Raw genomic sequence first — 14,874 nt, 5'->3', positions numbered from 1 at the left:
CTGTACAGAGCTGACAGCCAGAAACATATCACGTCCATCTGGATTCTGCTGAAAGCTTACTGACCAGCATTTTTGTAATGCCACGTTTTTTTTGATCATTCTGTCTTGTTTTATGGTAGCCCTGGGATATTTCACTACACATCCCTCCATACCACCTCAAAAGCCACATAAAGTAATATTCACTTTACCCAGCTATACATTACAGATATTTAACTCTGAACTAATCAGACTCAACTCTCTTTGCAGGCAGAGAGGTGAAACAGGCAGTTTTGCACTGCAGATCAGCTGAACTGTGTTAGATATGACTTTATGAGAAGAATTTATCCTAGAAATGCCTCTTCCTCTCCATGGAATTTAAGATGTCTGGACACCTACACTACAGACACCCACATATGATCACATAAAGGTCCCAAAGCAGGCAACACAACAGACCTGGAATATGTTTATTACCTGATTTTAAAAACACAAATAACAGTTAAGCTGTGGATTGCAATTAAAGAGGTTATTGAATGTCTTGAGCAGTCCTCTTTCTGAGAAATGTTTTATAGAGCTTACATCAGCCTTATTATTTACTCTGTTACATATAAAATCCTAGGAGACATTCAGAAATGCAATACTGACCACAGTGAGCATATACAGGAGATAAATACTGTGCTTTTGGTTGCACTGCCCCTGAGAACATTCACCCTACAGGAAGATAGACATATCCTTTTACATGCATAGGACAATCAGTTACTAAAGCACCTACTGGAAAAACGGTGTTAGGAACTGTAGGACATAATCAGAAATCTTGAATTTTCAGTATGTCAACCAAATCAATCACAACACAACCAAGCATCCAGCTATACTAGCAATGCGTTTTCTTGTCTTCTTCATTTGGCTGGGGGGGTAAAAAAGCATCATCCTTAGAAAATGAGAATGGCAACATACTTCTACAAGCCTGAATATTACAAAGTGACAGTTTTAAACCCATGGCATCAGTAGGAAAAAGAATGAATAACTGATTACGAAGAAATTCCAGTCCTTGAATAAATAAGGACTAGACTGGAAAGTCCTTAAACCAAAGCCAGAATGATCAAAACATACAAGCTTCACATGTGGAAGAAGAAAACTAAATGCTGGATTTGCCCAAGGTAGCACCAAAGCCTCCAACTCTGTTCTGTAACTTGATAAAGTTCCCACAAAGCTTCATTATCTTTTGTGCAGGGGGTCAGTGCACAATGGTCCATGTGATGCTTCACAGGCTGGACAAGGAAGAGCACTGTGTGTTCAACAGCAGAGAAACCAAGCACCCTACAAAGAACAGGGATACAGATGAACAACCTTCTGGGACCCACTCAGCTACTGGTTTCTCTCAGAAATTTCTCTATAAGTAAACAACAGTCCCAAATTTGCCATTCCCTATCCAGAGCAGCTTCTGTTCGCTATGCTGGCAGTACTTTCTTCTCATATTTCTCAAATCCATTCTTCCTTTTCAGCATTTGTTCTCAAAGACCAAACACTCATATATCCACAAACTTTTCTTCTTGCCTTAGTCTATGTTTCCACTTTGTGGTAAAATGCCAGCATGTCCTTTGTCCGTCCTTTTAATCTCAGGCTTTCTGCAATACTCCCAGAAACTTCAGGACACCAGGGATATCCTTGCAACACTCTTTCTGTTGAATGGTGCCTATTGTATTTTTGTGATTAACTTTTAGTGTTTTGTTGGTATAATTGTCTGGGTGTTTTGAAAAAAAGAAAAAGGAAAAGACAGAAAAGAAAAAGAAAAAAAAATCTTTTGGGAAAAGGAGGATTTAGAAAAGCCAAAGGGAGTGCAAAGCAGTGACCCCTCTGCCTTTACACTGACGATGCTTGCATTTTGAAAAATTTAGGACCCCCACGGTCCTATTACAAAGTTGCTTCCTAAAATTTTAATCACCATCAAGCCTGCTAAGTAGTTATCTGCACTCGAGAGCCTCACAAATCGATACCACTGGCTGCAGCACAGTAATTGCTCTGAATGCAGATTCTACATCCACCGTGAGAAGCAGCCCAGGGAAAAGACCCCGAATCATCCCCTGGTTTAGAACTAGGCTGAACTAAACAAAAGCAGCCTGGCACTGCCCATGGCACAGTAAATGCTAGTTGGCATATTTCTGTAGTGACCAACCCCTCGCCATCTTCTCTGTCTGAAACTTTTCTAAAACCTTGGCTTCCTTGGCCTGTCAGCTCCTCTGAGCCAAGAAAATTCAATAGAGACCCTGTTATCCTGGGGTTTCCACCTCTTCTATCTTTTTTCACTTCTAGGGACAAAAGCAATTGTTTATGGATGCTGGGAACTGATGAGGCTTGCAAGGCAGTCAGACCACTCAGCACTGCAAAAAGGCATCATTGTGAAGAAAGCAAAAGCTTCTACTTGCTGCACCTAATTTCAAACTACCATTTTTTCATAAACAATTAACTCGAAACACCAGACAATAAGGACTGCATCTCAAGTATTTGTGCATTCTGGAAAGTAGCTTTGGGTGCCTTTGGTTTTGGATGCTTGACTTCAGACACAGTCACACTGTATCTGGGACTATGTGCACAAGAAACTCGATGGCAATCTTTTCATATGTATTTCTTGTATCTTACATGCTCACAGCAGCCAAGATCAAATGTCTTTTAAGACAGGCAGTAATAGACATTGTTATTTTATGTTTTCAGTGTAAATGGTCCAGAATGCCAAATGGTACCATGACCAATGTGAATGTCCCTCACTCTTTATATGAGACCTCAGGCAGCTTTCCCATATCTCAGAGAAGTGACCAAGTGCAGAATTAGGACTCCTGTGACCATACCTCCCCTTCTCTAGGAGGTAAACAGGTATGGTTTATTCATGCAGCAAAGGCTGGCAGAAAAATGACACAACAGCATGTATCTACTAAGGTGGATGGAAGGAGATCCACACAGTTCTGGCCATTTTGAGTGTATCAGTGCTGAGCGGCAGTAGCTCAGATGTGGCTGCAGTGCAATGCCAAACAGAAAACTGACTTTGTTCTTAACATGCTGTACATTTTAGGATGTCTCCTGGCCCTCAGCATACCTTCTAGTCCCAATTTGAGCAAATCCCCAACTCCACATACACTGTATTACACAATGACTAACTAACTACAACAGTCAGGTGGAAGAGGGAATGCATGCCTAGAGATCCTTGTCCCAAAGTTGTCCTGTGAGCATAAATATTCTAACAAGCTCTATCCTGTCACAATAAAGCTATAAAGTTGCTTTGTTCAGCACATGATAATGGCTTTGTAATTCAATTATTGGTAGAATTTGCCTTTGGGGATTTATCTTCCTTTAGCCTCAGCACTCAAGCGAATCCCTTATCGTAAATCTTGCCAATGCAAAACCAGCTCCTCCACTGCCTCTAGGACACATCCTGTCACTTCATGTTAAAAAATTGACATCTTCCTCCAGCTTAGTGAATGGCAGGGTTTTGGTTTTGTTTTAAAGGACAGAATGAAAACAACAACAGTTGATGACGCTCATGTTGTCCTCAGTAGCATCAGTTTTTTGGTTCCACTGATGCTTCTGTAAGACTAAATTCTAATTGCCATTCATAAAAATAGTAACATGTAGCACTGAACAGGGAGCTTTTTGTCCAAAGATACAAAAGTACTTGACAATCAACCTTTAAGTAACCTTCCCTGTGTGGTACTGATTTGTTCAAGACCTATGGAAAAGTACAAGACAAGCAGACCAAGTTAGAAACAGGGGCTGAGGAAAATTTTTGTTCTCAGCTTTATAGATAAACTTCACTGATTAGTCAAGAGCACAGGGGCCTCATTGATTTGACCAAGATCACACAGTTGCTATGTGGCAGAGACAAAAATAGAGCCTGAGAGTCCTCCAGGCTCCTTTTTCTTTTACTACTATATTGACTCCATGAGGACTTTGCAGATACTCTCTGTTCCTTTTTCTGCTTGCAGAGGTCAGTGAATCTGCCCCAGGAGCTTAGTGTGGGAGGTAATTCTTGTGGTTTCTTTAGTTCAGTCCCTATTATGTGAAATTTCACAGATTTTACTATTCCTGGAACATACTTTAAAGACTGCTTTCTAGCTTCAACATCTCTTAACCACATCCTCCTGACATGTTTTAGAAACACAGGGACAGATTCCAGATAGGCATAAATCAGCACTTCATTTCTTTATATCTGGCTAATAAATCTCCCCTGACCATAATTTAATTAGTTTTTCCCCACTATATCTCTGCACTACTCTTTCCCACTTTGTCCAATCACATGAAATGATACAATTTTGTGCAATTCAACTGGCAGCCACTGGGCCGAATCCATTCTGTGGTTTGCTTTACTTTGCTTAAAGTTTGTCACTTTTTCTTTAGAACTGAGAGAAAACAGCAGCACAGTGAGTAAAGCTCAACTTCTCCTGATTGTGCCACCTCACAGCACTGACCCAGAAAAACAGGTTGCTGCTGCTGCTAACACTAAAATAGGTGAGTAGATAAATGGGGAGATCATGTGGAGTCACTTCTTCTCTCCCCATCATTTTTTACAGCCCTAGAGCATGATGACCCACACCCTTCCACACTCTGCATACCCCACAGCTTGGAGAGCAGTAGCAAAGGAAGCCTTCTCCCCTGCTGCTGTAACACCACAGCTCTCTGTGGGAAGCTCCAGAGAGGCTAAAACTCTGATATAGATGGATGTGAATTCTCAGGGGGTAGCTGTCTATTGCTGGTAACACAGAGTAGGAGGAATGTCTTAAAACAAGGATCGAAACTGAGCAGATAAAATTCAGTTACCAGGACTAGATCCTGATTTTAAGATAGCCCTTCTATCCTATATCTCTTTTTCATATTATTGCAGCAAACTTAAGAGTTCAAGCTGGCTTGATGAGAAAGGAGGAGGAAAGTACCCTCTAGTTATAGCCTCTGAGCTTCCCTCCTTGATATCATGGACCAAACCTACCTGATTTACAGCTTCTCTGCTGGTGCAGCCTAATAGCATCACAATTTCCCACTGTGTTAAGACCATGTTTCCAGCATCTTGTAGTGCTGTGGGCCAGGCAGGCAGCTCTGGAGGAGGCCAACAAGTCATTTAGAGCAAGAGGGGAAAGTCAGCTCTGGTAACACAGTGTGCTGCTCATTAAACATACAACAGAACACAGCAGTGCAACCTTCCTGACACAGATCTACACGAATCCACAGTAACTTCACTGTGCACTGCTGCACCTTCTCCAGGTCTGTCCTTTTTAGGTGCAGAAAGAGAAATCAGCTGCTTAGTGCAGTGCCTGCTGGAGACTGACACAGGGCAGTGTCCTGCCCAGCACTGGAGGCTCCTGCTACTGATTAGCCCCCAAATCGAGATTTTGAACCTGGTAGGTGGATGCCTGCCTAATTCTGCAGAACTTTAGCGAGGGAAAGTGGATGATGCAGAAAAGCTGAAGCTCACAGGAGTCTGCACTCATTTATAAAGTATCTCTGGGTGATTTTTAAAGAAATATCTGCTGAACAGGGAAAGCTAAAACACACCAACCTATGCATCAGACTGGGGCTTCTTGATCCCAAAAGGCTTATTCAGATGAGTATTTGCTTCATTCAGATCTCCTGAAAACTGTCATGGGTTTCTCTGGCATGTACCCATAACTACCATATTTAAGCTATGAAATACATACATTTTAAATTAAATTTCTTCCCTTCAACTCACTGAATAAGGATTGTGTGTTAGATCAAGTGGATGATTTTCTGGACAGGCTGTCACAATGCTCTTTGATTGGCATCTTTCCCATCAGCCTCCAGCAGCTGCCCTGCAGTGATTAAAGGTCTTGTTCAGCCATACACAGCATAGTTTCTAAACAGCCCAGATCCTGAGGCATTTAAATTGCCTCAGCCCACCTAGGTGGGTGTGCAAATCTCACCAAGACAAGAACTGACAGGAACATAGGGACAGTTCACCCAGCTTGCCCCAAGTGCTTGATTTTAATGAAGTTTTTAACAGGGCTTTGACACCTCATCCCCTTGATTTTCAGCTCTTTCAGCTGCTTCAATGAACACAGTCAGAGCTTTTAAAATACAGTCTCCAGCCTCCTCTGGAAAAGAAAATATATATACTCTATAATTATACTCTGATTAACTTTCGTTGCCACTACTTATAATGGAAACACAAATATAGTCCTATCTACTCATCTGTCCTCCCAGCTGCTTACAGGTTTTTCTTCCTTTCAGTGAGTGTGCATATTTTTGTATTATTTGAAGGGAAAGGTTGGTTGGCTGCTTCTTTTATAATGTCTGCCTCCATTTTCTTCTCCTTCTCCTACTCAGAAAAACACAAGACTGACTGGACACCTAGCAACATCTCTTACCAAACTGACCTATCTCCTTTAATTTCTTCAGGGAACCATTATAATCATGGACACAAGACCCTATTGGAGATCATAAATGGTGTGGGTTGGAGTGGATCCTAAAGATCATCGAGTTCTGATTCTCCTGCCATGGGCAGGGACAGCTTCCACAAATCAGACTGCTCAAAGCCCTGTCCAGCTTGGCCTTCCAACTTCCATAGCTTCTCTGGGCAACCTGTGCCAGTGCCCCACCACCTTAAAAGTAAAGAATTTCCTCCCAATATCTAATCTAGACCCACTCTTTCAGCTTGAAGCCGTTACCATAGCTCCATGCCCTTGACAAAATTCCCTCTCCAGCTCTCTGGTAGCCCTTCTTAGGCACTGGAAGGCGCTCTGAGGGCTCCCCAGAGCCTTCTCTTCTCCAGACTGAACAAGCACAGCTCTCTCAGCCTCATAGGAGAGGTGCTCCAGCCCTCTCATTATTCCAGCCCTCTGATCTTCCTGAAGTATGGAGTGGCATTACTTTTTTATTTCTCCTACTTGCTTGTCTGGGTGTAACACTCAGATAAGTAAAAAAAAATAAAATCAATACCACTGATGGAGATAATGATTGTAACTTGATGATCTAATTAACTAGCTGGGCTTTTCTATTGTTCATTTTATGTTAGTTTTTAAGACATTTTTATTATTTGATTTTATTTCTTTCCTCCCCCTCCAAGATTCTCAAGGTCAGGTTTTGATTAGAATTAGATGAGAATCTTTTCAGAAAAATGTCTCATTTTGATTAGAAAACATTACAATTTTCAGACATTTTAATGAAATTTTTAACTTTTTTTTTTTTTTAGGGCCAGCTCTAATTGTGATACCTTGACTTACTGACTTTTAGAAAATAATTTCTGTTGGAAGGCATGACTTGATCTGAGGACCAGAATAAAAACCTGGCTTTAATGACCAACAAATGCCTGCATTTATATTTTGGCCATATTAAACTATATGCACTTTGGCTAGTTTTTTCTGCAACTGCTGGTCATGGATGTTTGGATTTGCAAGACACAAAGTATTACTACTTTTGACTTTTGACTAGATGACTGGACCTTTTTAAAACAAAGAAAAGGGGAAGAAGAAAGTAATGTAATTCCCAATGAGACTGGTTCACCAATTTTGCTTACATTTGTATTCACTACAAACCAAAACCTACACCAGCAAAATTCTACAATAGGAATTCATACCAAAAGTTGCCAAGTATCACAAAAATAAACTCAGAAGTATTTAAACAAAGCATATTTATCCAACTTTTTTGACTAGGATCTAAGGCATTCTCTTTCCCTAATGCCAACTACATCAGTAAACACTGTGCTATCAGCAATAATCCATGTATATTAACTTGTTGTTTCTGTATTACCCTGCTGAATTAATATTGCTTAGAATACTCCTTCCTAGCAATTAGGGCATTTCCATAGAGCACAGTTCCACAATTACCAAGTACCTTGATAAATTTCCTGCATTTTTCTGTTACAGTACATTAAACAGCAAAACCTCAAGAAGCTGCCAGAGAAATAATAAAAACCATGAAAATTGTTGATACACTGCAGAAGTGCCGTGCCTTGGGCTTGTATGCAGTGTGGATTCTTCCATGTCTCCACCTGACACACAATATGTGGTTGACTCTCTGAGTGGATTACATTTTCCTCACTACACCAGTTCCTCATCCCTAGATTATGCCAACAGATATGTGATAATACCCAAATTACATCAATTATTAGAGGTGTCAGTTTTAGAGTAGCCCATCACTAAAGCCTGCCCAGCCACCAGTGTGTCCTAACAACCTTTTAATGAGGTAGAAAATTACAGATCCCTTTTTTCAACTTTTGGTTTGTTTTTTTTGGTAAAGGTTTTTAAGACAAGAGATCTCCAGTCACCTCTCATTTTAAAGGTTTGACTTCATCTGCTCATCTCCCACCTGATAACTCCTTTCACAGAGTGACATTACACCTCTTTCATCACAAATGCGGATGTCAGGACATCACTTAGAGCTGCAAGTCAAAGAAAGAAAAGGGGGAACAGAAGAGCTTTGAATAAAAAATATTCTATTTCCATATTAATGACTCCTCTTAATGGAACAGAGGATGCAAGAATAAAAAGTACATAGGAGCTACAAGGAACTGAGTTGTGTCTACACAGAGTGTTTTCTCAGAGTTATATATTAAGTATCAGACTGTTTCAGTGTTTTTCTTCAGGGGTTTAAATTTCTCTGGAGTGGTGGGAGGAAGTGGTGTTTCACAGAGCAGCCAAAAAAAGTAAATAAAGAAGAAAATTCTCTTGGCAACAGATATAAGAAATGCAGCTGTAAAAGACACTACAGCTTCTCTGACAGTGTTTGCAGGTAGAGCCTTCTCTAGACTAAAACTAGCAAGCTCAGTGGAGTTTATTCACAAGACTCTGAGTGACCCACAAGCTATTTACAAGACAACATGCCAGACTAAAATGGCAATAAAAATATCAGTGAGAAATCAGAAAAACGCATCTTTGCTTTCATCAACCATTCAAACCCACGTAAAAGTCTTCAAAGTCTTCCAGGTGCAGCTTCCCTGTCAAAACAAGCAGCATAACTAAATGCAGCCTCAAGAAAGCCTGATGCCAGAGGCCTTGCTTTGTGTCTTCTGATTTCAGAGAAGTCCTAGTTTAGGGAGTACTGGAAGCAATCTGTACTAAAGCAACTCCTCAGCCTTCCTTAGATATCAGAATATTTCCCTCATTCTCTGCCCAGTACAGCTGTGTCCTGGTTGATCCCTTCAAAGCCATCTGATTTAGATAAAGAACCAAGAATGTGAGAGAGTATCCCCACATTCTGCTTTTCTTAAAAAGTTGTGACTTTAGGACAGTTCACTCTTTATTTCTGCTCTCAAGAACAAGTGAAGTCAGTTTTCTGACTTTTTAGGTTGATTAGACTCGGCATATTTCCAAGCCAAAATATATATTAATTAAAAAAGCCCAACCAACAACAAATCACAGGGCACTGAGCAAGGCTTTACCCAACTTGTGCACCAGCACTGGCTACAGAGATGTTGCTGCAGAAATCCGGATTTCAACTGTACTTCTGGACCCTCTTATGTCCCAGGTCCCTTTTGCTTTTCTTACATGGGGAGTCAACTATGACAATGTCAAACTATGACCATCAAAGGGCTTCCCTTCTGACTCAGCATTTCAGTGCAGTTTTATCTTCAGCTACTTGGCTGCACAGAATGGAAATGCATATTAAAGCCCAGTGTTGCTCTCTGTGGTGCTCTCAATTACACATGCACAGTTTTCTACTGTGGATGTGTCTGAGGACAGACAGCATCCACAGAATTGCACCTAAAAGTATTCTTTTTGTCCTGGGGTCATTATGATCATAATAAATATGCCAGAACAAGATGCAACAGTGTCTCCACAAAGTGTATTATTTTCACTTTTGCCAGCAGAAGTACAGTCTAGCTTACATTGAGGTGTGTTAAGCAAGGGGCACTCTGTTCAAGGTGAAAATACAGGTTTGCAGTTTCATGCTTTGTGAATGGCTGTAGGGAAATTAGATGGGTGGTTGGAACATTTTTTTCATCTTTCAACTTGCTCTTTGCCTTTGAAGATCCACGCCTGAGTTCCCTTATTTCCTGAGTTCTAAGAGGCCTTCAAAGTTTGAGCTTCACAAAAAGGGGAAAATTATAATTTCATCATTTTTCTTATTGCAGGCGTCCATCAGCTCAATTCACAATAAACCAGAACTGTAAGCAATGACAGGAAACTTCAAAAGGTTTGGAATACTCTACAGGACTTGGAGATCCAGGAATAGGAACAGTCTTTCCAGCTCTCTGACCCCCTTCAGAGATTATAATTTTGTTGGATGTCTCAAAGACAGGGTACCCAGATTTCTGTGACTTTCTGCTTTTTTTAGCCAAGAATAAAACAGAAGATGTGTAGAGCTTTGTGTTTGTATCCGACATTCTGAGATCCTGCTAGGAATCCTGCAGGAAAGTAATAATGATATAAACTCACATGTGACTATCTATACAGACACTCCCACAGAAATGAATTTAAGTTAAAAATGGAATTTAGCTGGCATTAGCTTCAGCTAACACAGGTTCTAAGAAAAGATTAAAAAGCAGAAGCATCAAACAAAATCTCTGGTATATCCTTTGCAGACCAAATACAAATTCAACATTAGAAGTAAATTTGACCTAGAGCTCTTACTTCTTTTATAAATTAAAAGAAAATATTTGACTGAAACACTCATGAATCTTGCTATGTTCAAAATCTGTGGTTTGACATAAATTTATAGTTCAGAAACTACCATGTTGGTCTCATTTTAATCACCACTGGGTTCAGCTCCTCCGATTTCAAGATAACTATTTTATCAAAAGCTTCCCTTCTAAAGGCATATTCACAGGACACAAGCCCACTTCTGCTCACAGGCAGACTAATGCCTCCACAGGGAGTTGATGAGAAATCACACAGATTTACTCCAAAACATAAGGAAACCTTATCTTTGATTGGGACTATACCACCATGTTTATCAGAAAAAAAGTTCAGAGTCCCCTTCATTCCTCAGCTTTCTTTTCCATGTAAGTCAAAGTCACACTAACTGAGGTCTAGTGGCAGTGTGGTCACTTTTATCAACTGAGTAGATCTAACAGCAATTAAAAGCACAACACTAGCCACTAGAGGATGTCTACCTGTGGCAGAAATACTGCTGTCCTCCAAGACTTCAGGCTTTGTCACTTAATTGTAGCAGGACCAGACTGAACTCTTCACTCTCCTGTCATAAATCAATGCTTTTCTTCAGACTATTATGCAGTACATTTCGGATTTAGATCAATGCCCCAATATTCTAGTGGTGTATAAATACATAATGCCCCTTTCACACCAGTTCTAAATTAGTCTCAACAAATCAGCAGTGCAGACTGCATCCAGCCACACTGCCCCCAAGACCTCATTCCAACACCTCTGTACCTGTGGGGAAGTTGTGTCAAGGAAATCAGGAAGAGGGTTTTGCTCTTACCAGTAGAACCTGTTGGGTGTAACTCCCTCATGAAGAAGCAGCCATCTTCTGCCAAACTCCACTGAACTGAATAACTGTGGATAAAAACAAACCATCATGAATCACAGTAAAACATAACAATACCAGAGAAATTAACCTGGAAAACCCCTCTGTCACTGCTGGGACAGTGACTTGGACTTTTATTTGTTCCAGTCTCAAAGGGACACACCTGGGACAGCTGAAACATGTCTGTGGTGCCTTTTATAGACAATACTGAGATGTGTGATATGGGACACAACTGGTATTGCCTGAGGGATCACTTTATTGGTACACCCAACATGCCCTACATGAAAATTCATCACCCAGTCGCCTTCCTCAATATTATGTCAGGACATTGTCTTCCCATCAGCAGTGCCATCTTTAGGAAACTTTTTCAATCTGGCACCAAAAAATGTTCAAACATGTCTAGACTTCCCTTGCAGGACTGGATGAGTTTAAATTGCACAAGTTAGTAGTTCCAAGGAAACCCAGGATTCTCCCTCTGCTCTTGTCCTTCTGCAAACAACGTGACACCTTCTCCTCGTCTGGTTACGCAAACAATATCCAAATACATCAATCATTTCAGAAAATCTTTCCATGGTAAATACCAAACCAGGCTGAGAAAGGTCAGCAAAAAGGCATGTTACAGGTATTATAAATCCTTTGGCATGTCTGTGTGGAATGATATAAAATGTTAGTATTATAGAGCACTTACAAACAGCTGCTTGCCCTAAGTGCTGCCATCAGGTAATTCTCAGAAGGCCAGGAGAGGGAAGGATCACTTGGGTTTTGTTATTTCTTTTGCTTTATTTAGCTTCAAATTTATCATATGGAAGGACTGAGAGGCTGTCAGCCCTACACTTTTCTTGCAGATTCATCCTATTTCCCCTCCTTCCTTTGCCTGGCAGACTTGGTCAGTCCCCTTTTCTGGTAAGGCAGATATTGGACATCGTTTTTTGAACTTAATCTCCCTTTTCATCACACCTCTAAATCTTGCATAAAATGCAAACAATCTGAATCTTTATGTGCAAACCACGGCAAATTTTTTTGGAACATGTGGTGGAAGTGGATTGGCAGGAAGAAGAAAGATGGATGCCTGTGAGAATAACTGAGAAGAAAAAATGATGATCTAAAATTATTTGGGTTCATCAGAAAGATGATTTGGAGGTATTTTAAGAATTATGAGACTAGGATGTAAAAAATCTTGAGGTCTTATTTGGATATCCATTCCAAATGCAAATGCCAATATCCCTCACCTTTATTGTGGTAAAAACTTGGAAGAATATGGACAAACTAATTACAATAGCTTTTTAGTAAACAGTAGATTGGCATGTGTTAGAATTTACTTTAAAATATGAAAGCTAAAAATTCACCTCTTTCATCTCCCTTTCTCTTGAATACTGTCAAAGAAGAGAGAGAGAAGAGGGTGGAGGGGACAGAAGACAGCAAAGAGTAAGAAGAGGGAAAAAGTTTAGTTCTGTGGCTTAAAAATGCATCCATTTTTAAAACTTCAGTGAGTCTGTTATTTTTCCTTACATAGAAGATTCTAGATACATTTTTATTTTAAAATTTAGGAAACCCTAACTAAAACAAAGGAAAACTTTACTTTTGGAAATTAAAGAAAATCTTTTGGAACGTTTAACAATCACTTTTTGAAGTGATTTGAGGTCACCTATTCAAGAACTTTACCATTACAGGAAGCATATTCCCTCCTTCTCATTCAAAAACCATTTCTAGACTTGCTTTTATAACTGCAGCAAGAAATAAAACCACACTAACAATAAGCTATTGCTATTATCTATCATCTCTCTGATGTCAATGTTTTTCTTTTCGTGGCAAAGTAGTTTCTCCTGTAACAAGTACTGTCTTTGACACACAGTGATTTCAGTTTCAATAAATCTCAATAAATTTAAATTTCCGTTAATTAAGAACAAGGAGCAGCCCAAACTCTGTGTTTCCAGACCAGGGATAAATAGGACGTAAGCTTTCCAGGGACACTGATGTTCAGATGGCTGAAGTCATCATACTGAATCTTGTTTCCCCACTTTTCTATCTCTCACCCTTTCCCCTCTCCAGTTTCCCTTAGCACAACTTCCAGCAGGTTATTCCCTGTCTGAATCTGCTGGTGACTGTCACAGCATCCAGAATGAATTAATTACAGCCTGCAGAAGCTTTCTCTGAGCTCGTGCAGCACTCTCCTCCACGCCTGCAGTGCCACTGCAGTGCCAGGTGCTTGCCAGCCCCAGTGCCTCAGCTTCCCCCTGGCTCTTCCAGCACAGCTCTTCCTCCAGAGAGCTGTTTGCCTGGTGCAGCTGTCAACTCCTCCATCAGAACAGAGGCTGGGATGCTGCAAGGCACCCAGGCAGCCTTGCTTCCTCCTCATCTGTGCCCTGAGGAAGATGTGATTCAGGAAAAAAGTGGAGAAATGCATGAGTTTCTGAGTCTGTTTCCAAGGTAGGAAATGGATACAGCAATTCTGCTGTCAGAGCTGGACTCTTAAATAAGAAGCCAGTGCCCAGTGAGATGGAGACAGCATGTGAGTAAAGGCAACAGCTCTCAAAGGGACATATCAGCTCCCTGGGAACCCATATCCAAAGCTCTCATTGTCTTTGATGAGACACTTTAATAACCAGGCTTCAGAAGTTTTTCATCCTCTGCCATTATCTCAGCACCAACCTTGGCCTTTACTGACTCACAGCAGCACAAGCAGCACTTACGTATCTTTAACAAAGGGGAATTCCCCACCTTTCCCATTCCCCCCTCCAGAAAAATAAATCTTTGCAGTAAGGATTTTTTCAGATATTTTATTCTAAGTATCATTCATTTTTAAACCAAGTTTATTCAGTTGGACGAAAAAAAAGTATTTGAAGGCTAGGTTTTTGTCAAGTATTGGTTATGATACAGCTGGGATTATTTTTTCCCCTTTTAGCAATTGTAGTGCTTGTACAGATATTTTTTCAACCCAGCATGGTATTTTGTTGTTGTTACAAAATCCCTCTCTCTCCTGGGACTTCTTGTGATAGCCTTGTGCATGCAGTCCCTTCAAAGATGACATTTTGTTTTCTTTGGCAAGCACTGCTGTCTGATGACAATTTGCATTATTGGACTGAAGTAAGATAATATTCTTTGCCACACTTATTTTTCAACCACAGATAGAAAAGGAACCTATTACAACTTTATTGTACATTTTTATCTAAGGGCCAAACTGACATTTCTGTTTTCACAGAGACAAAACTATTATGAAGTACAAATCCTCTATTGATCTCTCAGATTTGACCCTTGTTCATCAGGGAATAATTCTCTTCTTGCATCTTCTCTCATACATTTATTTTTCTGTGTAATACGCAGATTTTGTAACAGCCATTAACAGTCTGGGTTTGCTTTGTTTTGCTTTTTTAGATCCTAATATTCTGTGAAGTAGAAACCCACCACCTACCTCATTTATATAAGAAACAGAAATACAAAGGAAAAGAAAAGGCTGTTCTGAGGTTACAAATACCTTCT

At 40.3% G+C, this 14,874-nt stretch overlaps 1 protein-coding gene across 2 annotated transcripts in view; it reads right to left on the bottom strand.

Moving 5' to 3' along the window:
* Nucleotides 1–14,874, bottom strand: part of SORCS1 (sortilin related VPS10 domain containing receptor 1) — a 255,662-nt gene that overhangs the window by 76,146 nt on the left and 164,642 nt on the right. For both annotated transcript variants that reach the window (XM_085064887.1, XM_085064888.1), the window contains exon 5: nt 11,353–11,426. In XM_085064887.1, coding sequence (XP_084921013.1) covers nt 11,353–11,426 — 74 coding nt within the window. The remainder of the gene's footprint in view (nt 1–11,352; nt 11,427–14,874) is intronic.

Source organism: Lichenostomus cassidix, chromosome 6 (assembly GCF_008360975.1).
Source record: "Lichenostomus cassidix isolate B80296 chromosome 6, HeHo_3.0, whole genome shotgun sequence".
Lineage (NCBI taxonomy): Eukaryota > Metazoa > Chordata > Aves > Passeriformes > Meliphagidae > Lichenostomus > Lichenostomus cassidix.
This window is presented reverse-complemented; position numbering and strand designations above follow the sequence as displayed.